Source organism: Vulpes vulpes, chromosome 12, assembly GCF_048418805.1.
Source record: "Vulpes vulpes isolate BD-2025 chromosome 12, VulVul3, whole genome shotgun sequence".
Classification (NCBI taxonomy): domain Eukaryota; kingdom Metazoa; phylum Chordata; class Mammalia; order Carnivora; family Canidae; genus Vulpes; species Vulpes vulpes.
In genome coordinates this window covers 164,074,006-164,098,114 of record NC_132791.1, presented here as the reverse complement: position 1 = coordinate 164,098,114, position 24,109 = coordinate 164,074,006, and the positions used below count along the sequence as shown (strand labels likewise).

Below are 24,109 nucleotides of genomic sequence, written 5' to 3'. Positions count from 1 at the left end.
CAGCCTGGGATGGGCATCCAGCCCTGGCCACTTACAAGGCTGTGCAGCCAGGCTGGCTGCGGCTCTCACCAGAGTGGCCCCCGTTGCTGGGAGACACCATGCAAAACAGTGCTGGCTGTTCTGCAAACCTGGCGTCACCCCCAGCCCCGAGGCCACTGCAAGGAGCCCAATGCCCTAATTAGAACCTGCCGGCTTGGCCCTCGCCCTCCCCAGGCCTGAGCTGACTTCAGTGGCCGTAAAACTTGCAAACTCTTTCCTGTGTGCTCTCTTGGGATGCAGCCTGCAGGAGCTTTAGAGGCGAGTCACTTCCCCTGGCCAGGGACGGGGCAGGTGCAGCTGCAGCCTCTGACCTCCCTGGCGGTGGAGGCTGTGGCTCTGGGGTGTAGGGCTGGCACACCGGCCCATGCCTTTTGGGGCCTGGCACTCTGTGGGCACTGGGAAGGGACTGCTGAACAAATGAGCACACCCCTTCCCCCGCTCTGGCAAAGGCCCCTCTCCAGCATCCTCACCACCCCAGTCTGCTTCAGCCCAGCTCCCCATCCTGTGAGGGTTGGTAGTGGGTTCTTCTCTGGGCTTCCATGGCATCTATGCAGACATACTGTGTTGCCGGGAATTCCTCTAGAGTGGGGACAAGGTTCTGTCCCTCTCTGCATCTTAGCGCCCTCCACTTGGGTCCTGTCTCTGTTGGGAAGGAGCCACCCTTCTTTCCCAGGGATCGGAGATAGCAAAGCCTGACTTCTTCTCCCTACAGACCCCCAGAGGCTGGAACAGCCTGGGCCACCAGTGTCTCTAGCCAGGTGGATCGAACTGGTTCCAGCTCAGAGGCAACTTCTGTCCAAGTCCGGGCCGAGATTTCTACTTGGAGAAGATCCCCATGGTTTGGCTGGCTGAGGACCCAATTCGGAATCTCTGACTAATCCCAGCTGTCCGACCTCTAGTCCCTGAGTGCAAGGGAGCAGCTGGCATAATCTTCCTCCACAAGGTTCTCCTTGGCCATGCCTGTGTGAGAGGTGGGTCTGGGTTGGACACCCCGAGGTCTTCTAGTTCCCCCTTTTGTACCCCACAGCCTGCAGAAAAGCTTGATCCCAGCTTCTGAGAACTGTGTGCTGTGGCTTCCAGCAGGGCCAAGCCCCGCTGCAGGTTTTCTGGAAAGATGGCTGCTCTTTTCTGAGCTCTAGGGGTGTTTGTCCACACCAGTGGCAGTGGGATTCCCTGGTGGGAGGCCAGAGGAAGGGTTGTCAGCCAAGGCAGGGACTTCAAAGGGCTCCTCTGGACTCACCACTTGGGCCTCCAGCTGCAGGATAAGCTGAGCTGCCAGCCTGGCAGCTGGCAAAACATGGCTCTGCTTGCTGGAAGCACCAAACAGCAAACAAGCTGCCCTAAGGCAGCTTTCTAATCAGAGTGACAGGAAGGTCCTCTCAGGGAGTGGGGATTGAGGGTGGCTGTAGGCAGCAGACATAGGCAGCTCCTCCCCGGGGGCACAGTACATGGGATCCCCAATCTCTGAGTGTGTGACTGTGACCCTGCTTGGTCCTTGGCCACCTCCTTCAGGGGCAGGCAACTCAGCTTATGCTGATTATTAGTTACTCATTTGTGAGTGACCATACTGGGGCAGAGTGGGGATTGGATAGATTCTGGTCATGACACATGAGGAGGAGAGGAATCTAGCATTTAGTAAGCACCAACTGCATGCCTGGTTTGGTGCTTGATGTCGGGGATGGAATGAAGAAGCAGCAGCTCATGGGGTGGAGAGAGGGGAGGATGTAAGTCCAGGCTGTGGGCTGTCCCGGGATCAGCTGGGAATGGGGAGGCCAGTCCCCTGTCCTTGGGTGTGGGGCCAGCCAGTGTGTCCAGAGAATGAGGTCTTTGGTGGGCTGTGGCCCTGGAAAGGAGGGAGGAGTGGAGGAGAGGAAGTGGTGTCTGGGCCGAGGCTGCAGCTGTACCCTCCTCTGAGCCTCTCCAGCTTTCCCTGGAGGCTCCAGGCCCCCTTTCCTCCCATCCCCGCTGTGATCCAAGCAGAGTCTGTGGGCCCCCCACCCCACCCCCCGGGCCACCTGCCTCCTGGTCTCAGGCGTTCCCGTGTGACTCAGGAGGGTGGAGAAGCAGCCTGGATGCGTCTCAGCATCCTCTTCCATCTCCTCCCGGCTGGTGGCCAGAGCCCTCCACCTTTTCTGTGGGACCCGGATGGCCTGTCTGGCTCCTCAGTCCCACGGAGCACATGGGATTTGAACCCTGTTTCCACTCAGGAAAAACCTGGTACATTCCACTCAGGAAAAACCTGGCTTGTCCCTGGGTGTGGCTGGCTGGCCTTGGCCCGGGGCCCCGTGCCAACTGTGCAGCCAGTGCTGTGCTTAGGCTCAGACACCCCAAAAAGGCTGCTGCTCAGCCTCACCGATTTAACCAAGGGGTCATTTAAAATCTCACCAGGGGCCCTGGCTGGCTCAGTCAGTGGAGTTTGCGACTCTTGATCTCGGGTTTGTGGGTTTGAGCCCCATGTTGGGTGTGGAGATTACTTAAAAATAAAATCTATAAAGACAATAAAATAAAGTTAAATCTCTCCAATTGCTGGATCACCGAGAGCCTGGAATCCATCCAGAGGACAAGCCTGCAGGGACCAGGAATTATCCCATAGCTCCCAGAGCCCCCAGGACCTGTTTCCCAGAGGCAAGAAGCGGCACGGGCCCTGGCCAAGCCTGGTGACTAGGCTTGCCAGATGCTTCCGTCCCCTGGAGTCTAGTGTGACAGCACTCAGGGAGGCCCTGGTTTTTATGGAGTGGCCTCAAGGGTGACAAAAGCTCGCACAGCAGTGGGCCTCGGGGCACCAGGACTGCTGGACGCTCTAGAGAAGCACCCTCCTTTCCTTCTCCCCCCCAGGGTTTGCTGGGACCTTCCCAGGACACTTATGGGGAGGGGGTCGCTAGCTCCTTGCCAACAAGCACCGCGGCTGGGGCTTACAGGCCATGTGGAGGCTGCCAGGATTCTCCCATTATGCCAGTCAGCCCTGTAGGTGCCAACCCAGGGAACAGTGTTGGATCCACCACCCCTCCTGTCCCCTTGTAAATCTTTCACCCCTTTTCTTTTTTTTTTTATTTTTTAAAAGATTTTATTTATTTATGCATGAGACACACACACACACACACACACACACACACACAGAGAGAGAATGAGAGGCAGAGATACAGGCAGAGGGAGAAGCAGGCTCCATGCAGGGAATGAGGTTATTAGGGGGCCCTGTCTCATGGGCTTCATGTCTTTTTTTTTTTTTTTTTTTTAAGATTTTATTCATTTGACAGAGAAAAGAGAGAGAACACTAGCAGGGGGAAGAGCAGAGGCAGAGGGAGAAGCAGACTCCCCGCTGACCAGGGAGCCTGATGTGGGGCTCGATCCTAGGACCCTGGGGATCATGACCTGAGCTGAAAGTAGACACTTAACCCACTGAACCACCCAGGAACCCAATTTGTGTCTTTATAAGAAGGGACACTAGAGAAGCTGTTCTCTGTCCCTGTCCCCCCCCCCCCCCCCCCCCGCCCCAGGGCTGTGTACACACTGAGCCAAGGTCCAAGCACATACACAGTCAGGAGTGGTTGGCTACAAGCCAGGAAGAGGGCTTTTACCAGGAACTGAATGGGCCAGATCCATCCTTGATCTCAGACTCCTCAGCCTCCAGAACCGTGATAAAACCCCGTTGTTTAAGTCATCCAGCGAATGATATTTTTGTATGGTGGCCTGAGGACGAGGTGCGAGGTGGGGAGGGATGCTAAGGGGCCCATGAACCAGGAGCCAAGGAACCCAGGCAGCCTCTAGAAGCTGGAAAAGGCAAGGAAGTGGATTCTTCCTGGAGCCTCCAGAAGTCAGCCCTGCTGACACCTTGATTTGGAGACCTCTGGCCTCCAGAACTGTAAGATAATCCATTTGTGTTGTTTTCAGCCATTTTGCAGTACAGTCTGGTACAGCAGCCGCAGGAAGCTAAGGCAGGGCCCGAGGCCCGGCCTGCCCTGTCTGCCCCGCTTCCCCTTCCCCTTCCCCTAGGAGCAGCCCCCGGCCCTTCCTCTGGGAACCTACTGCCCTGCCCGCAGCCCCTCCCCGGGCCACAGCCTGGAAACATCCAAACGGTACCTCTCCCTGCCTGGAGGCTGGGACTCTTGCTCAAACCGCGGGGAACCACTCTTCCCACCGAGGTGGCCGAGGATGGACGTCAGCCCGAAGCCGTGGCTGGACGGCTGGCCAGTGGGGGTGAGGCCCGCCGCGGGGTGCAGGCCACCCCTGAAATCAGGAACGCAGAACGGAGGGAGGACGCAGGTGCCTCCTGACCATCACCCCAGTCAAGCCCCATCAACTTGAACTTTCCGACACGGGAACCACTAGATGCCCTGATTTGCTTAACCCACTTCCAGGTGACACTCTGCCACTTGCAACCTGCAGCGGCTTATAATAATGTCACTCACTCCCGGCCACTGTGATGAGCTCAGGTGGGAAAGAAAGGGCTGGAATTACAGCCAGCCCTGTGGGAATCATCCCCCCTCTGGCCTGTCTTATCTCAACAGCGGCCACTTCAGTATTTGGGGGGGGTGGGTTAAGTGTGGATCACCGCGCTCCTCCTTGAACAGTTTCATTTGGGGAGCTTCGGTGAGAAACTGAGTCCTACCTGCTTGCTGTCTTCTACTCACCCTGGTATTGCACCAGGGGTAGGTGGGGACAGAGAGCAGCCTCGCCCCAGGGGAGCACCTGCTTCAGTTCTCCTGGGCATCCTTCTGTAAAAGGACACCCTCTTCTCCAACGTTTTATTTCTATTTGTTTCTTTCTTTCTTTATTTTTATGTAGCCTCCACACCCAGTGTGGAGCCCAACGTGGGGCTTGAACTCACAACCCTGAGATCAAGACCTGAGCTGAGATCGAGCAAGAGTCAGATGCTTAACCCACTGAGCCAGCCGGATGCCCCTTTTACTGTGTTTTATTCCGTGATGCTCTGGAACACAGTACGTGGGGAAGAAAGCGCACGTGGCTTTCTGGAGAAATCTTGTGGGTGCACATGTGACAACGGGTGGAGTAAACGTGCATTTATCAGCGGCCCCACAGACACAGGGTGGGCAGGGCTCCCTGCGCCCTCGGGCAGTCTGGGCCCGTCGAGGTCTCCGTGGCTTCTGTTTTTCACAGTCTTGGGGACAGAAGAGCCACCACTTTTGCTTTGGGGTCTGGGTGTGATGGACACGGTAATAATAACTATTACTTAGTATCTTCCACTTGCCACTTGGATCTTGGCTCCAGCGTCCCCTGCTTCCTTGAGGCTGCCCTGTGTGGATCAGGGGCTCCTGTGGCCTCCGCCTTCTGGTTGGGAAGCCCCATAGTGGGCTGGAGAAAAGGGGGGAGGCTCAAGGCAGGGATTCTATGCTTGTATTAGTTTCCTGGGGTTGCCATCGCAAAGCACCCCAGACTGGGGGGTTTAAACAACAGGAATTTGTTCTTGCACATTTTGGGGGGTGGTCATTAAGTCTGAAATCAAGAAATGGGCAGGGCCACAGCCTCCCTGGAGGCTCAGGGAGTCTCCTTCTCAGCCTCTCCTGGCTCTAGCTGGCTTTGAGCAAAAGAGAGACTTTATTGGCTCATGTGCATGAAAAGTCTGTGATGGTGGCCTCACCTGAGGCAGCTCTGGATTCAGGTGTGCAAATGATGGCTGAAGAAGGCATCTGTCCCTCCTGCCAGCTCCGTGTCTCTGTGCCAGCTCTGTTTTGGATGGTTGTGCCTGGGAGCAGTGGGGGGCTCCTGACCTCCTGGCTTCAGGTTCCCAGCAGAAAGGGGGCTTCTCTCTCAATGGGGCCTGCAGAAGTCCCAGGGAAGACACTGGTGGACAGGGTCACATGTCGGGTAGGTGACTCCCCAAACGGAAATCAGGCTGCAGTTGAGACTTCTGGAAAGGGCAGGTGCTTGGTGGGGGAAGGTGGGTGGAAGTTTAGTCACTTGGGGCTGTGGGGGTTAGGAGGGGCCGGGCAGATATGGGACTAGGGCTCCTTCCACCCTAGCAGAGGGGTCCTCTTTAGCCAGCAATTGGGAAGGAAGGGGTGGTGGTCTGTCTGGGGATGGGGATGAAGGCACTTAGGTGCAGAAGGACACCCCACCTGGCCCCAGGGCTTCAGCACCATAAACCCTCCCTAGGGACTGGTCTGATCCTTCAAAGTCTGCCTCACACGGACGTCCCCAGGTGCTCTCCAGGAAGGCTCCGATATAGTGAATGAGCAGGATGGAGCCCCATCTGCCACCTCTAGCTATGTGACCTTGGGCCAGCACCACCGCCCTCTGGGCCTGTTGTAAAAATGGGGCCTGCTCCCCATCACCGAGAGGACCCAAGGAGGATAAGCAGGCATCTGACAGGCGCCCTGTGTGGATCTAGGAACCTGACCTCTGAGTCCCACCTTGAGGCCTGGTGATGAGTCCAGCGCTCTACAGTGTCCTGTCTTTCTGGGTCCCCTTCGTGTCCTCTCTGGTCATCTTGTGGCCAGGCAGCTGGTTGTTCCAGAGAGGTTGGCTGCGGGTCACATTCTATCCCTCCTGCCCCGTGCATCCTTGGGCACTGCCTGTGGGAACTGATGTGTGAATCAGGAGAGGGGCAGGAGAATGAAGCCATAGGGGGAGGGTGTTGGGGGTTGAGGGGGTTGGGTGAACTCTGCTTTCTCCAGGCTGGGTGTGAGTACCAGGTCTTGTGCCAACTTGGTGCTGGGCCAGCGCAAGCCACAGAGGACGAGGCATCCAAGCATCTCATCTGAACCCAGGCCCTGCCTCCTCGCAGCGGGCAAGCCTGTGTCCTGGATGCCTCTGTTTCGGCCTCTGTGAGGGCAGGACAGACCCCCAATCACAGGGCAGCGCTTCCAGAGCTAAGGGAGGTGGAGCATGTGCGCGCCTTGCGTGGGGCCCGGTCACTAGTTGATCGAACAGCCCAGTGTGGTTTGACTTCACTCCAGTTGCTTGATCTCCAGCTGTGCTCAAACCATTCTTTCCTTGACTTAGAGAATTTCCTTCACTTTCAGTTTTAACAAGCGAATGTGGGGCATTTTGATTCTCTGGTCTCTCCCTTATCTCCCCTCTGCTCTGTCTTTGCTCCTCCTGTGCGTTGGGTGTGGATCGAGGGGAGCAAGGTTCAAGGTGTATGGCCTCGGTCGCCCTGGTCTTTGCTGTCTCTCTCTGGAGCCTCTGGGGGTGGGGGCTTCATCTCCTCCTGTCCTTGCCCTCTGCTCCTGTCCCTGGGGAGATGCACCCTTGCTCCCTCACCCCATCGCTGGCAGCAGGATCAGAAGGATGACCTGTTACTTCCTGTGTCATTTGTTTGAGCCCAGTGGGGCCCATCCCCACCCCACCACCTCTCTTTGACTCTTGCTCTTCTGAGAGGTCCATCTGAAAGTATCAGCCTCTTGGTTCTTCATAAATGTCCTTCTTCTGCTTGACTACTGGCCCCCTGAGATTCTGCAGCCCATACTAGGGGGTGAAATGAAAATTTTACTGACAAAGAAGGAACCCGTTTTCTGTTCCAGAGACTCAATCCAGCTGGGCCTGGGGGAAAGGAGGGGAGGTGGCACAGGGCCGCCTTGTACAGGTGTTCAGGCTGTGTACTGCACAAGGGGGCCTCGGCCTATGAGGGCACTATTGTCAGTGTACACATAAACTGACTTATATGAGGTATGTGGGTAAATGTGGGAAAGCAGGCCTGTGTATTTGGGTAGCTGGGGCAAGCCTCCTTTATATGAACCCCACATTGGCCTGGACACACTTAGGGAGGCATCTGTACACTTCTAGAGCACACATGCATACGCATGTGTGCAGCTGTGCCTTCCCCTGCTGAGCTCAGGGGATGCCTTGAGGTCCCTCCACCTGCTTGCTGCTCTCAAACCCAATCCCTACCCTCACTGGGCTCCTGGGGGGCAGTCCTGAGGCAGGGTTCAAGGAATAAGTAGAGACCAAATAAATGAACAAATGAAGGAAGGGGCAAGTGACCAGACAGGTATAGGGGAGACAGACCTGCGTCTCTATCAGCAACTGGGAGAGAAAGGAGCCGGCAAGCAGCTAAATGTCTGACCATGTGCTTTTACTTCCTGGGTTGAGCCACGCTCGGGACCCAGGCTAGCTGGCTTCAGCATCTGTGCTGGGGGGTGGGGGTGGGGGGTGGGGGCAACGGACCGCCTTTCTCTCAGCTTAACCCCAAGTGGCTCTGGGCCTGGGTCTGCAGTCTCCCCCAGACCACACTCGGGCCTTGGGACCAGTGGGTGGTGGGAGTACTGCCTTTAGAGTCCAGAGTTAAAGCCCCCCAGCCACTTGGGTGTCTGTGGCCCTGGCAGCAGCTGCACGGCGGAGAAAGGGAAGCACCGGGCAGAGGGCAGAGGCTTTACCAGGGCCCCAGTGGGCCCTCCAGGAGCGCCTGGCCTCCTTCCTCCCTCCCGCAGGGGGCATCGGCTCCCTGGTCCCCTGGGAATGGGGCTGGGGGTGGGGGCAGGGAGACGGGTGAGCTCTGTCCCAGCCAGCCCGCAGGGAGTCTGCTGGCCCCTCCCTGGGTTCTGGTGAGAGACTGGAACACAAAGCTATTTTTATTTATGATAGTGTCAGTGGGCTGGCCTCCGTCTAGACAGCTGGTGTTATCATTCGAGGCCATCCTGGAATGCGCAGCCCCATTTATTGAGAACAGAAGACAGTGTGCAGATTAAACAGCTCATAAAAATAAGCTAGGAGCTGACACTGGGCCGGGCAAACCAAGGTAACCGGCTAGGTCAACTGTCCACGTTGGTGTTGGACACTGGGATGTTTTCAGAGAAAACAAACCTCCATGTGGCTCTGAGGGAGCCAGTGTGCTCTGCTGGTGCCCCTCAGCAGAGGTGATGGCCAGGCAGGGGGCGGGGTGGGTGGGTGGTGGTGGGGTTGGGGGAGGCTGCAGGGGCTCTGAAGTCTCTCTGTGGAGCCGGGTGGCAGGCAGGGCTGAAGGAAGAGCCACCTTGCTCAGGACAGGTCTGCTGGGACAGCTGGGCCTCTGTTTGTGGAAACGTCAGCTTCCCCAGGGCCACCTAACACCCAGCCACCCTCTCCTGGGGCTTTTGGGCTCAGCCAGTGGCCAGTGCTGGTCACCCCAGTTATCTGGGTGACCGGTTGAAGAGACACATGTGCTGTTGGCAGGCTCGCCACCTCATTCACTCACTCGTTCACCTGTTTACCTGTTCATTGGTTCATGGGCTCAGTCAACCCACAGATACGTCCTGAGCACTTGCAAGGTGCCAGGCAGTGACTCAGGCCTTGTCTTTGAGAGGTCTCCAGGCAGGTATGGGGGAGACAGACGTGAAAGCACAGACTCATATCCTGGAGTTCAAGGCCGGGGACTCACATGATCTGATCCTAGCACTCCCTGAGTTATAGGGCAGCCCTGTGGCTCTGCAGGAGGCAGCACCCTGGCCTCATTGCTTGGCCGTCCCACCCCCAGTCCTGCCTCTTGTGTACCTTCCAGCCCAGTGACGATGTCTACCCTCCCCAGGGGCCCTCTTGACCTCGGAGCCTCTCTTTGGGCTGCGGGCTGTTTTAGAAGGCGTGTCCTTGGTCCTACCTAGGGCATGCGTCTCAGATGCCCCCACCTTGAGGAAGCCCTGGTGACCCACACCCTAGGCAAGGGTCCTGGCAGTTGCGGCCATGGGCTGTAAAGCCTCAACCCTTTCCTTGGGCCTTGGAGGTCTGGGAGGTCCCCGGAAGCAGGGGCTGGGGGCTGAGTGCCATGTGTGTGTGTGTGTGTGTGTGTGTGTGTGTGTGTGTGTGTGTGTGATTCTGGAGGACATGGCCCAAATCTGCCAGTTCCCTCTGGAGGTGCATCCAGCCGCCCCGGGGCTTCAGTGTCTTCATCTGTAAAATGGGGATGAAGACGATGTGGATAAGGGGCAGAAAGAGTTTGGGAGTGCGCTGGTGCGTGGTGAAAGCCTCCCCAGGCTGATGCCTATATAGCTCAATTGTTATCACTTTTCTCTTCACCTTTGAAGCCTGGCCACAGGGTTTGCCGGGAAGCTCCGCTCTCTGCTAGCATTGTGGGGGATCTATTTCTAAGCTCCAAACAGAAATGTCAGTTCCTGGAAAATGGAAAGAGGAAAAGGCCTTGGCCAAGAGTGGCCTTGACCAGCCCTTCTGAACGGGCAAAGCCGCCGTAGCTGAGGCTCTGATGTGGGCACGGTGGGGCCAGTGCTGGAGAGGCCAGACCTGGGCAGGAGAGAGCTCAGTGTGGATGAGAAAGGCAGGGACCCAGCTCTGCCCCAGCGGACAATCCCAGCACCCCTCTGAGCCTCAGTTTCTACTTCTGAGAAGTGGAAGCTAGTGGCTCCCTCGCTGGCTTGCCTGGTACGGAGTATGCCCAGTGCTTGGGAGCATCTGGTGCTGAGTGGACGCCTGACTCCTCCTGTGAACAGAGGGCCAGGTACCCACTGCCGCACACCAGATAAACCCTGCTAGCACAGCAGGCCGGCTGGTCCTTTGGGTAGGGGCAGAAAGCAATGTACTTTCTGATATCTGGTGACGTCTTGCTGTCCCAAGTGCATCCTGGCCTCCTGCTCCCACCCTGGCACTGGCTAAAGGTACAGATTTGTTCTTCTGCATTACCCTGCAGGCTACCCTGGCCTTTGACATCAAGGCCTCTCCCTGCGCCGGGAGCCTGTGTGGTCAGAGAGGGCCTGTCCTTATTTTCCTTCAGCTTCAGAAAGCCCAATGGTTTCTCCTGCTAACCCTTCCAGCCTTGTGGGCAGCCTCCCTATGAGGCTTGAGCCTCCATTCCAGCCTCTTTTTTTGTTCAACCAATATGTATTTATTGAACATCTATTATGTGCCACGGTCATGTAGGGAATCACATATGGCACCTGCCCTCCCATGCCTGTGGCAGAAGAACCTCTGGGTCGGGTCCACTCTGTCCCAGGGGTCACCCCCAGGGCCCACTGAATGAATGAGAGCCAAGTTCTGCAGGGTAGCAGGACACCCTCAACCACCCAGGGCGGCACCACAGGAGGGTAAGAGCCTGAGGTTGGTGCCAGTGAGTGATCTTGAGTTCCAGCTTCCCCACTTCAGCTGTGTGACCTTGTGTGTGTGCATGGGGGTGCTATCTGAACAACCGAGGTCATGGGGCACCCCCCGTTAAAGGCCGTCATGGTGATAGTACACGTTAATGTGTGAACAGCGAGTGCTTTAGCTGGCACATGGAGAGTTCTCGAGGTTGGGGTATTGAATAGAGGTAGATGTTATGATCGTGCCTACTTTGGAGGGTGGCTGTGGAGGCTCAGAGACGTGGTTTTGTTTTCCCAGGACCACTAAGGAGTCTCAGGGCTGCAGGTGGAGCTGGGATCTTTTACCCTCGTCTATTTTTGAATCTATTATCCCCAGGAGGAATAGGCTCCAGTTCCTGCTGGGCTCCTGCCCCAGAATGACTTAGGAGGAAGGCAGCCTCAATCTATTGGGATATGCTGGGGTTCTTTCCACTCGCCGCCAGGCCCCATGACACTGCAGCAGCATCACAGGGCTGACCCGCTGACACCGTGCAGTGCCTGAGGGACCCGTCACCATGCACAGAAGAGGCCCAGGATCCCCCTTTCTTTTTAAAGATCTTATTTATTCATTTGACAGAGAGAGAGAGAGGGAGAGAGAGAGCACAAGCAAAAGAGTGGCAGAGGGAGGAGAAGCAGACTCCCTGCTGAGCAGGGAGCCTGATGCGGGGCTTGATTCCAGGACCCCAGGATCATGACCTGAGCTGAAGGCAGACTTTTAATAGACTGAGCCACCCAGGTGCCCCATGGGGTCCCCCTTTCCCAGGACACACTGTACTGTGTGGGCTCAGAGTAGCCATCATGACTGCTCCCAGAGAAGACACCAGAAGATAGGGCTCAAAGAGCCACAGGGACCAGCTCAGCCTCTTCTCCAGAGCAAGGACTGCTGGTGGGTTTAAGGGATGGAGCACCCAGGGCAATTCAGAGCCTCAGCATGGACCAGGAGCTGCGTAAGGATGGAAGAACTTCTGGATGTGAGCAGAACACATGACCTAGGTACCTGAAGTTCTTTTTTTTTTTTTTTAGATTTTATTTATTTATTCATGAGAGAGAGAGAGAGAGAGAGGCACAGACACAAGCAGAGGGAGAAGCAGGCTCCATGCAGGGAGCCCGACGTGGGACTCGATCCCGGGTCTCCAGGATCAGGCCCTGGGCTGAAGGCGGAGCTAAACTGCTGAGCCACCCAGGGATCCCCAGACACTACTGTTATTGCTATTATTATATCCATGCAATCCTTCAATGGCACTCACTGTGCCAGACATTGTTTCTAGCACCTTTTAAAGAGCTACTCAATGAGCAGGTCTTATCACCATCCCTATTTCACAGAGGAACCTGTGCAAATGGGCTCAGTCCACCCCCCACCCCTGAAAAATATTTATCTCTCAAAACCCTGGCAGGTCATCCCTGCCCTGATCTCCTGGTAGGGTCTATCCAGAGCCCCTCTGCCTCACTTGGAGCCCTATCTCTTGCACCTGCTGGTCTGTGCCCATCTGCTGAGCATCTTGCTCAGAAGCCTGCTTTTCTTTTTCTTTCTTTCTTTCTTTCTTTCTTTCTTTCTTTCTTTCTTTCTTTCTTTCTTCTTGCTTCTTTCTTTCTTCTTGATTCTTTCTTTCTTTCTTCTTTCTTCTTTCTTTCTTTCTTTCTCTTTCTTTCTTTCTTTCTTTCTTTCTTTCTTCTTTCTTTCTTCTTTTCTTTCTCTCTTCTCTTTCTTCTCTTTTTCTTTCTTTCTTTCTTTCTTTCTTTCTTTCTTTCTTTCTTTCTTTCTTTTCTTTCTTTCTTCTTTCTTTCTTTCTTTTCTTTCTTTCTTCTTTCTTTCTTTCTTTTCTTTCTTTCTTCAGATTTATTTATTATTTTAAAGAGAAAGAGCATGAGCCAGGGGAAGGACAAAGGGAGAAGGAAATGATCTCAAGCAGACTCCACACTGAGCATGGAGCCCAACACGGGGCTTGATCTCACGACCCTGGGATCATGACCTGAGCTGTAATCAAAAGTTGGACGCTCAACTGACTGAGACACCCAGGTGCCCCAGAAGCCTGCTCTTCTGAGTCTGAATCCCTGGTGTTTCTGTGTGTCTGGCACAGACATGCGGTCAAGACACGTTTGCTAAATGGGATAACAGAGGCTATAGCCCCTCTTTTCTTCATTCCCACAGGCCCTTCTGGAGGAAAGGGTTGCTCGTCTCCCTCAAAGGCGGCTAGAATGCCCTAAAAAGCCTGTCCTCCAACGGTGAGTCTGGGCTGGTCTGCTGCCCCAGCTCATCCCCAGCCCATCTTTCCAGGAAGCTGGGGGTGGGGGCGATCCCAGAGGGGCACTCAGCTTCCAGGGATGGCTGCAGGATGCCAGAGGAGAAGCCACAGGACTGGGGTGGGGGGTGTTTTCTTGCAGGGGCAGGCATATCTAAGATGCTCCTCTTTCCCACTTTTTCGCAAGTGGATAAGACCTTGGGCATGTGTGGGCTCTAGCACAGTTCCATGCATTGCCCCACACCCAGTCCTTTCAGTCTTTGCACACCACGAGCCTGGCTGGAAGGTATCATTATTCTCATTTCACAGAAGAGGAAATTGAGGCTCTCAAAGGTGATGTCTGGAGTCACAGGATCAGGGACTGGTGCTGTGAAGTGCAAACCCCAGCCTTCCCGCCCCCTTGCCTGGGTCTGTCTGCGCTTCTGCAGGTGACCGTGGGCCTTCCCCTGCAGCAGGCCAGCCTGGGAGCTTCCTGAATTCCACCACCATTCCTGGCTCTGCGGTGAGGGCTCCCTGCTTGTGATCATTCCTGTCTCTGGTCCTCTGGAGGACTCAGAAGCGAGAGGGGTGCAGAGGCTGGGGCTGGGTGGTGGGGAGGAGCCAGGCTCCTCAGGGTGGCCAGGAGAGACCGGCTGGAGGCGACCCCTTGCACTCCAGGGGGCAGGGTCCCCCGGCCAGTGGGCTGTTCCTTCTGTCCCACGGCCACCAGGCCCGGCTCCTCCCGGCACGGCCCGCAGAGGCGTCTCCTTCCAGGGAGGGCCAAACTCCAGCGCGCTAGCAGAGGATGTTTTCCTGCCCAGTGGACAAAACATTTCTGGCACTTTCAGGAGGGGACTGAACACTCTGTCCACTTTGGCTGCGTTTGGGGTTCCTGGACGGACACAAGTGTGCTTTCACACGCAGCAAGATTAATCACACAGCCTCCCTCCCTCCCGGCTCCTCACCTGCCCCGCCCCTTCCCTCATTGCCCGCTCTGCTCCAGAGCACACTTCTGAGAGGTCACTCCAAGTGGCCTCAGGAAGTGAACACTTGAATCATGTGCCTCCTGCCACAGGCCTCCTCAAGAGGGGGAGGGGCTGAGAAACACCCCCTCACCCCCAGCCCCGAGCCCTGTGAACCCCACCCATCTCCCATTGGGCCCATCCCATCCCAACTGGCAGGGCTGGCCTCTGACCTGACACAGTGGCCTTGATCCAAAGGTTGGTCCTACTGGTGCCTCCCTGGAACTTCCCTGGTTCATTAGAATTTCCAGAGGTTTGGGAACCTTCCAGAACCCTCTGGATTGACTGTGGTCCCAGCCCTCGTTCCCCATGTTCTTCCTTTTTTTTTTTTTTTAAAGATTTTTTATATATTTATTCATGAGAGACACAGAGACAGAGAGAGAGGCAGAGACACAGGCAGAGGGGGAAGCAGGCTCCATGCAGGGAGCCCGATGCGGGACTCGATCCCAGGACTCCAGGATCACGCCCTGGGGCTGAAGGCAGGCACTAAACCGCTGAGCCACCCAGGGATTCCTCCCCATGTTCTTCCATGCTTCATTTAAAAAGGCTGGCCTCAAGTGGCCAAAGTGAAATTAGTGGGTGGGACCAGGATAGGAGATCAGGAAAGAAAGGGAAAGGTCTGTGTCCAGACCTCCAGGGCCACGCCCAGGGCTAAGGGGGGACAGCCCTGGCTCGGAGGGCCTGCTCCAAGGATGCCCCATTGCAAAGCTGTTCTCGAGGTCTCAAGGTTTGTTTTAGATTCTGCCTTTCCCCAAGGGCCCAGTGGTACATATCAGATGGAACATTCCACAATCTTAGGGTGCTGGCAAGACACCCTGAAGTCAGGGCCACACTGCCACCCCAGGAAGACCTGATGCTCTGGAAATCGGGCTCCTACCCTGGCTCCCCTCAAAGCAGAACAGGCTTGGCCTGCACAGGAGGGAGGGGCAAAGCTCTACAAGGGCCCCGTGGGCCAGTGCCAGGGCCCTGAACCCGCTGGGACAAGCTGAACTCCAGCGGGAGGCAGGCTGCTAACCAGTAAGCAAGTTGTAAAAACCCAACTCAGACACAACATCTGGCAGCTGCTTCAAATAGTTCTGTGTCTGAAGTTGGAGTTGCTTGAGGCCCTCCAGTAAATCAAACCATGTGCAAAGAGGAGACTGCGCCGACCTGAAGCACCCTGTTTGGCAAGGCCCCAACCGTGCCTCCAGTCTCTCTTGCTCTTTAAATAGCCTGGGGCTCACATTCCATTTCCTTGTACGATCAATTCGGAGCTGGCCTGGCTGGAGAAGCTGCAGGATGCGAGCTACCTCATTCGGTCTCAAAGAAAGATGGAGGGAGATGGGCACTGAGACTCCATCCTACCCTTGGTCCAGGCTCTGTTTCTGATGACCTCTGAGCACTGCCTGCATCTTCCAAGACCCTGCGACCCCTGACTGTAGCTGGCCAGAGGGACACTCAGAGAGAGCCCAAGCACTCTGTCCGCTGTCAGGTTTCCCATTCTCCTAACATCCTGCCCTGAGCCTGGCCCTGTGGCTTCCACGTGTAGAATCGGTGCCCACCCTATGGTAGAACAACCATCCATCCTAAAGCAGATATGCTCCGGAAGAGACGGGGGCAGAAAGGAGATGCTGGTGTGGCTAATGATGCTGGGAATCCTTACTTTGTTGCCAGCACCCACCCTGGGACTGGCACTGGATTACGTTCTCCATGCTCATCATTTTGTAAATCCTCATGATCAATCTAAGAGGAGGTACTATTCTGAGCCTTGGTCTTTTCTTTTTTAAAGATTTTTATTTTTTAAGTAATCTCTACACTCAACATGGGGCTTGAACACACAATCCCCAGATCAAGAGTTGCCTGCTCCACTGACTAAGCCAGCCAGGCATCCCTAGGTGCCCTGTTCTAAAGATATGTGTAGAGGGTTGGATGATGGTCCTCAGACAGGTGGGTCTACGTCCTACACCCCATAACTTTTGAATATGACCTTATATGAAAAAAGGGTCTTTGGGCGCCTGGGTGGCTCAGTGATTGAGCATCTGCCTTCTACTCAGGCCATAATCCTGGAGGCCCAGATTGAGTCCCGCATCTGGCTCTCTGAGGAGAATTTGCTTCTTCCTCTGCCTGTGTCTCGGCCTCTCTGTGTCTCTCATGAATAAATAAATAAAATCTTAAAAAGAGAGAGAGAGAGAGAGAAAAGAAAAAAAGGGTCTTAGCAAATGCCATTGAGTTAAGCATCTCAAGATGATTTTGTCCTGGGTGGGCCCTAAATCCAATGATGAGTGTCCTTATAAGACAGAGACACAGGGATCCCTGGGTGGCGCAGTGGTTTAGCGCCTTGCCTTTGGCCCAGGGCACGATCCTGGAGACCCGGGATCGAATCCCACGTCGGGCTCCCGGTGCATGGAGCCTGCTTCTCCCTCTGCCTTTGTCTCTGCCTCTCTCTCTCTCTCTCTCTGTGACTATCATAAATAAATAAAAATTAAAAAAAAAAAAAAAAGACAGAGACACAGGAGGGAAGACCACATGACGACAGAGGCAGAGGTCAGTGATGTGATCACAAGCCAAGCACCGCCTAGAGCCACCAGAAGCTGGAAGAGGCAGGAAGGATTCTCCCCTCGAGTCCCCGACGGGAGCACAGCTTTGTCCACACCTTGATTTTGGACTTCTGGCCTCCAGAACTATAAGAGAATAAATGTGTGTTGTTTTAAACCACCCAATGCATGGTAAATTATTACAGCAGCCACAGGAACCTCATGCAATTTAGAAATTGGGCATCAGAGTGACAGCACAAGACCACATGGCTCTTCATTGTTCCATACTCTGCCTCCCTTGATTATGAGGCTGATTTTTAGAAAACTGCCCTCATTTCCATCTAGCAGGATGGAGGCTCTGGGGCCCAGGCAGTTTCCCTGCAAGATGCCTTCCTAGGAAAGCCTTATTCACCAACCTCTGAGCACACAAGAGTCTGGGGGAGTCCCAGGCAGTGTGTGAGACATCACACTAGCTGCTTTTATTGACCACTTATTATAGGCCAGGCTGTGTTCTACGTTCTTCACAAACCTGGGACTCAATGAATCTTCACAGTAATCTCAAGAGAGGAAATTTCCTCTCCGTTTTACAAATGAGGAAACCGAGACAAAGGGAAGCAATGGGGGAGGGAGTCAGGGAACACCCCCTTGGAAAGCCAATTGGAAGTGAAAGAAGCAGGACTGAAAGGTTACATGGAATATGGTCCGTGCACAACAGGCAAATCCGTAGCGTCAGAGTGCAGAGTGGTGGTTGCCAGGGGCGGGCCAGGAGGAGTGGGGAGGGACTGCCAATGGACACGGGGTCTCCCCTGGGAGGATAAAAATGTTCTGGAAGCAGATAGAGGTGGTGGTTGCACAACATCACAAATGTGCTCATGGCACTGAAGTGTACACTTTAAAATGGTGAACATGGTATTTTATGAGTTTTACCTCAATTGTTTAAAAACCCAGTTTGAAAAGGGAGAGGTAGGAGTCCTTGTACCCTGTACCTTCTGGTCTTAGAGGGTCTGAGTAAGAAACTACTGCTGCCATGTCCCAGTACAGCAAAGCTCCTGAGATCCTTGTTGGAAGTTACCATCCTGGGTGCGCTGGGGTGCTGGGTGTGCATCCCTGGCTGTCCTGGCTCCGGAGCCTGGATCCTCTGCATGGTCCTGCAGACTCAACATGCAGACCAGCTCCATGGTGAAGCTCTTTGCTTTACAGCTGAAGTTCGTTCTACTTGTGGCCATCACAACCCAGATGGCAAGTTTGTTTAACAGGATCAGTAGGCAGGAACTTCCCAAAGTGCTTTGGTTGAAAAAGCTGTAAAAAAGTGGGGCCCAGGGCCCAGGTGGAAGGAAGAATAGCTTGTCTGCTCCTCATGCTGTAAAGAGAGGAGACAAGATACAATCGGGGAGAGACGTGATCCTGGGGGGCACTGAGGTCGTGGGACCCACCTGGGGAACCCCCAGTGGACAGCCCTGCTGGACGGCACCTGCACAGTGGCTCCGAGCTCCTGGTTCAGTTTTCTGGACTAATTTCCTTGGGAAAACCAAGGTTCCCTGCCTCCACTCTGGTATTTAAAATTTTTTTAAAAATTTGAGAGAGAGAGAGCGAGAGAGAGAGAGCTCATGCACTAGACGAGGGAGTGGCAGAGGGAAGGGAGAAGCAGGCTCCCCGCTGAGCAGGGAGCCTGAAGTGGGACTCCATCCTAGGATGCTAGGATCACACCTGAGCCAGAGGCAGACGTCTAACCGACTGAGCCACCCAGGCGTCCCCACTCTGGTATTTTTCTCAGGCCACCTGGCTCACTCTTCTAGCTGAGCGCTTCCTCGCCCAGGAAGATGCTGGCGGTGCAGCCCCAGCTGGGGACTCTGCGGGACATTTGCATGTGCTCTGAAACCCGCAGGGTAGGGAGAGCTGATTTCCACGGAATCACCCCCACACTGGCGGTCTCCAGACTTCTCTGACTCACAGCCCCTGAAAGTCTCTGAAGGAAATGGGGAAGGCCAGGGAGTCTGCATTGGGTACAACTCTGCAGATACCCCAGGCCAATGCATCAGACTCTGCTCCAATGTTTCACGAGGCAGAGTCCTGGACTTTACCAACTGCATCAAAGTTTCTAGTATTTTGCTTTTTCCCCAGGGTGCCCTAGTGATTCAGACGCAGGAGGTACCTGCGAGGTTCAGTCGAGGGCCCCCAAGTCAGGTCCTGCTCTCTGTGTGCTTCTGTAAGACACAACCTTAGGGACGGCTGTGAGGTCTACCCTCCAAAGAGTCAGGGGAGGGATAAATGAGGCTTTGACTCTCCTGCCTACAAAGGAGACCCTGAAGGGCTGCAGCTGGGTCTGGCGGGGAGACAGACCCAGGCTAAGTCCATGCCACCTTCCATCTAGCCAGCTGCCCTCAGCCTGGGCTTCTCCATCAGGAACATTCCCTCTGCTCAGCAAAATCATTATCAGACCAGCAGCTGTGTGCTGGCCCAGGAAGAAAGGTTCCAAAGAAGTGTTGCTTTTAGTTTCCAAGAAAGAAAAATAAAAAAAGGAAAGAAAGAGAAAGAAAGAAAGAAAGAAAGAAAGAAAGAAAGAAAGAAAGAAAGAGGAAAAGAGAAAAAAGGTCAGAGCCCCACAGAGGACACAGAGGTCCGAGGCTGGGGCAGGATTTCGCTGAGCACACCAGGAGGACCGGCCGGCCGCCCGCCAGCAGCTGAGCCCCAAGAAGCCCTCGGAGAGCCATGAGCGGCTTCCTCCGGGCTTGCTCGGCCAGGACATCATTTGTTGATTCTAGAGCCCAATCCCTAGCTCATGGTTTCCTCCTTGGTTGCCATGGTCCCGTACAGAAAACACAGCAAACTCCTGGCCCCGGGCAGCTCATTTATTTCAAATATTCCTTGCAGCTGGACTCCAACCATGTTTGGGTGTCTGGACTGGAGCATGAACTAATTGCTCTGTCTTCGCCCCCCCCCCCCCCCCCCCCCCCCCCCGCCCCCAGCTCCCCCAGCATACTTTATGGTTCAGTAAAGTCCACATTCCTCATCTCGCCGCCGAGGAGGCGCGGGAGGAAGGGTGGGAGGGAAGCCCGGTGCAGGAGAAGGAGGGGGTGCTCTTCCCATCTATGGCCAAGCCCCAGGCCGGCTACCTGCTCGAAGGCAGGGTATTAATTACAACCACATGGGCTGGTCTGCAAGATGGTTTTATTAAGACTGCTCCCTTCAACACGAAACCCTGCTCCCCCAGAAGTCTCCGGGCAGTACAAAGGGCCTTATTTTCCCTGGGCTTCCACCACCACCACCACCACCACCACCACCACCACCACCACCACCGCCCCCACCCTGACCCCCTGCCTCCCCCTGCCACCTCCTTCAAAGCAAGCTGAGTTCCAACTGCAACCCAGACATGAACTCCAACTGAAAAAGAATTTCAGGCCACCCCTTTCCTCCCAAACACATCTGGGGAAGGCATCTAGGGCGCCCTTTCCCCCAAAACCCACCTTGATCTTTGGAGACTTTAGCCAAGAAGAAAGAACATTTACCAGGAAGCTGGTTTAGGGATGTTTGGACCGTTCTCAAAGACCAATTCCAGTCCAGGAGCTTCCATTTTCCAGAACAGAAGTGCACGAGCTTTTTTAAAGCATTTGTCTGCACACTTGCTGATGTGGCGGGCCCTGTCCTACAGCCTCATCTCATCCTCGCTGCCCTCCTAGAGATGGGCACTGTGAGGATTACCATTTGATGGAGGCTCATCCAAGAGTGCACAGTGGAGGAGGGGTCAGAGCCAACATTTGAACCCAGGTCTGACTCAGGAGTCCCTGTGCTCGTCGCTGGGCCAACCCACCAACACACTGAAAGAATTTCCCTTTCCTCAGCAACTTGTCCGGAAAAAGAGCTGACACAGTCGCAAACAGTGGTCTCCAAACTCTCTTAGGCAAGGTTGCTTGGGGAGTCTGAGAAAACTGCAGATCCCTGGCCTGGCCCCAGAAACGTTGATTTTGTTCATCTCAGGCAGGGCTCGGAGAAAATGTGCATTTTAGCCAACACCTCCCGTGGGATGCCCGTGCAGGGGGGGTGAGGACAGCTGGCCAGGAGGCTGTCAGAGAAGGGGACATGGGACTTTGGTCCTAGGGGTCTTGGGTCCTCAGACCAGGGTGCTTTCCACAGCACCGTGAGATCCTGAAAGGCCCACCGGGAGCTGAAATGCAGTCTTGCCAATTCTTTGGAAACTAGTCATGACATGTGATCCTATCTAGGAAATTTCTTGACGATTTGTGTATCACTCACCAATCCTCTGAATAAGCCTGATTTTCCTGTCTTCTCTGCTAGGGGGTGAGGGGGAGGACCTGCCCACTGGAGCTGGAGAAAGGGTTCACCGTGAAGGCTCACCAGCATCAGTGCACGCTGGCACTGGTGGTACGATTCCTTCTACCTACAGCGCCTGGGCCCCGAGAGGGCTCACACGGGCTTATACCCTGCCCCTAAAAAGCCCACTGTCAACTCAAGCTGTAGACACAGGCGAGCCAGAGGCTCTTGCTGATGTGCAAAATCCTTTCTGTGAGGCTCAGAAAGTCTTAGTCTGGGCTGCAGGCTCACAAACTTCTGAAAAGGGATGGGGACATTCTAGGATCATCTCTCTAGGATTCGCCTCCTGCTGGGGCTCTCCTCACACTCTCTGCCAAAGTGTCCCAGGGGATCATCTCATTATCTATTGAAAACTAGACGCAAGGAGGCCTTGGCCACGCCTCTTCCCCTTTCCCCAAGGCACACAGAGGGACTCAAAAGTGGTTTTGTATTTTAATAAACTTTCCTTTATTAGGTTACTAACTATTATTAACCATCATAAAATAGAACGGGTGTTTCAAAACTGTACAGGTCACAAGGTTCTGAGCTGAGAGGAAAGAAGGGTGGGGCTGAGGTTTGGGAAGCCAGGGACAGAGGTGCAGAGAGATGACCAAGAGCCCACAATTGATCCAGCGTCCGTGGGAGACGGCTGGGTCAAGGCGGTAAGGCTGGGATCTGTGTAAGTAAAACTCTCTCGTGTGCAACATTCATGAGAACATGACCCACCCTGAAACAGGAGTGAGAAAATGTCTTTAAGAGTCTTATAGGTAAGGTTTCCTCCCCTTCCTCCCCCCTGGAAAAAAACCTCAAAATAATAAGGGGGTAATTTACATTCCTCACCCAGACTTGGCACCAATTTTGTGCTTTAAAAAATATACTCCACTGGAAGACTTTTTTTTTTTTAAAGGTACCCTACAGCAGCTGTTTAAAACATAATTCTTACAGACAAATATATATGTATATATATTAAACATTTAAACAAATAAAGTCATCTATTGTACCTGTACAGAAATGAACAGAAGTCAGATTCTAAGAGAGTTGACTTCAAGATCGAAGAAGCGGTGAGTACGGTGGCAGGGGCTGGGGTCTGCTACGTGGGGGGGCCGTGGCAGGGCACAGGTGGCCCTCTTCTGCTGGCTGCCCCTCCTCACCCCGCCCTGCTCCTCGTGTGGCTCTGGGGGGTCGTGATGAGCTGAGGTTGCTCCACTCGGATGCAAAGCCCAGACAGGAACACTATGTGGAGGCCTGCGCTGGCTTCCGAGGGGCACCTCACTCTGCTCTCCCAACCCTGCCGCGCCCCTGGCTTCTCTGGGGCCACAGACCCCACCCATCCTCCCTTCTTAGTTCTTGGGAAGCCAGAGCTTCTGAGGCTGCACATGGGAGATCTCAGCTGGGGAGGCAAAAGCAAAAAGCAACCCCCCACAGAAGACTAAGAAGTAAAACCACGTGCAAAGATGTAGGAGCCGGAGTGGTTAGGTGACTACCTGGAGACACAGGGAGCTGCCACGGCCCCTGCAGACGGGTCCCCTAAGACTCTCATATTGCACATGAGACTAACGTTCCCTGAGGGGCGTGCTCGGAAACTCGGAGCAGAGCCCCCAGGAAACTGTGGGCCCAGGGACCCACATAAAGACACCATTGTGCCCATGTGAGGACATACCACAGACACAGCCCAACGAGAGGGGCAGGTGAGGCACGCATGTCCCCGGGAGGGGCAGGTAGAGGAAGAGCTACAGAACACTCCAGAGAGAGGAGAATGAAACAAGGTTTCCTTTCTAAATGGAATAAATAAATGGCTTTTGTTATTGTTAAAAGAATAAATACAGGGTACCGGGGGAGGGCTGACAGCCGTGGTGATGCTGGGCGCTCATGTGCCTGGGGAAAGTCTTGGCTTCTGCCTGGGTGTCCGTGGGGAGTTTCTGATGTCCTGAGCGTTGTCTGCTGTGCCACGCCCCCCTGGCCTCAGCACCAGCCCTCATCTGAGCACCTCTTAGCTGCCCTGGGGTCTGCTCTTGGGGCCAGGGCACCTCCTCCTGGGACCTGGCAGGTGGGGGGGGGGGTCCCCGAGCCACCCCGAGGGCAGACTGGAGCTCAGTGTAGGGCTTCCTAGGAGTCTGTTCTCTGTGTTTTTTTCCAAAGAGGGACTGTGATATGGCATGCAGGGGACTTCTGCCAATGTCAGCATGGGGACAGAGGAGCCTGTGTCGAGCGGTCGGCGTCCGGCAGGGGCAGCGGGGAGGATGGAGAGGAAGAGCAGGGACGTCTTCCCGCGGCCGGATGCCAGTCTGAGGCACAGGGTACCGCACGGCGGCAGGCCGGTGAGGTGGCACCAGGTGGCTGTCGCGCTGGCGATGCAGGGTGGAGGGTCACTGGTAGAGGAGGTAGGCCTTGAGAGAGGCCGGCAGCGGCAGCGTGTGGATGTCACCCAGACGCTCCTTCCCGAGGGCCAGGCGCACCGAGCGGCGGCAGAGATCCATGAGCGGCAGGGGCTCGGCTGGGGGGAGCGAGGAGAGAGCAGGGACAGGTTAGCACAGCTCTGGACGGCTCGAGAACGAACGATGCTAACAACAACAGCAATTGTAGCGGTGTTAGGTTCTATTTTATTATTTTTAAAAGATTTTATTTATTTGTTCATTCATGAGAGACACAGAGAGAGGCAGAGACACAGGCAGAGGGAGAAGCAGGCTCCCTGCAGGAAGCCTGACGTGGGACTCGATTCTGGGACTGCAGGATCATGCCCTGAGCCAAAGGCAGACGCTCAACCACTGACCCATCCAGGTACCCCACGGTGTTAGTTTTAACACACAAATAGTAATAAGGCAATTTTACATTTTAAATCAACTGTTAATAGCTACCACGGAGAACCTGCTCTGGGCCAGGTACCTTTGTGAGCCCTCATTTAATGGTTTATTACAGTTGGCTATGAGGGACTCGATCCCAGGGAGGCATTATTATTATCCCTATTTTACAGATGAGGACACAGAGGGATAGGGAGTCCAAATAACTTGCCC

The 24,109-nt window shown here is 54.8% G+C and overlaps 1 protein-coding gene across 4 annotated transcripts in view; it reads right to left on the bottom strand.

Annotated features, from left to right (window-relative positions):
• Positions 1-21,542: 21,542 nt before the first annotated feature.
• The window catches only part of SPSB1 (splA/ryanodine receptor domain and SOCS box containing 1), a 69,312-nt gene continuing 66,745 nt past the window's right edge, over positions 21,543-24,109 (bottom strand). For all 4 annotated transcript variants that reach the window (XM_072731229.1, XM_072731228.1, XM_072731230.1 and 1 more), the window contains one exon: positions 21,543-23,592. In XM_072731229.1, coding sequence (XP_072587330.1) covers positions 23,465-23,592 — 128 coding nt within the window. In that variant the 3' untranslated portion in view covers positions 21,543-23,464. The remainder of the gene's footprint in view (positions 23,593-24,109) is intronic.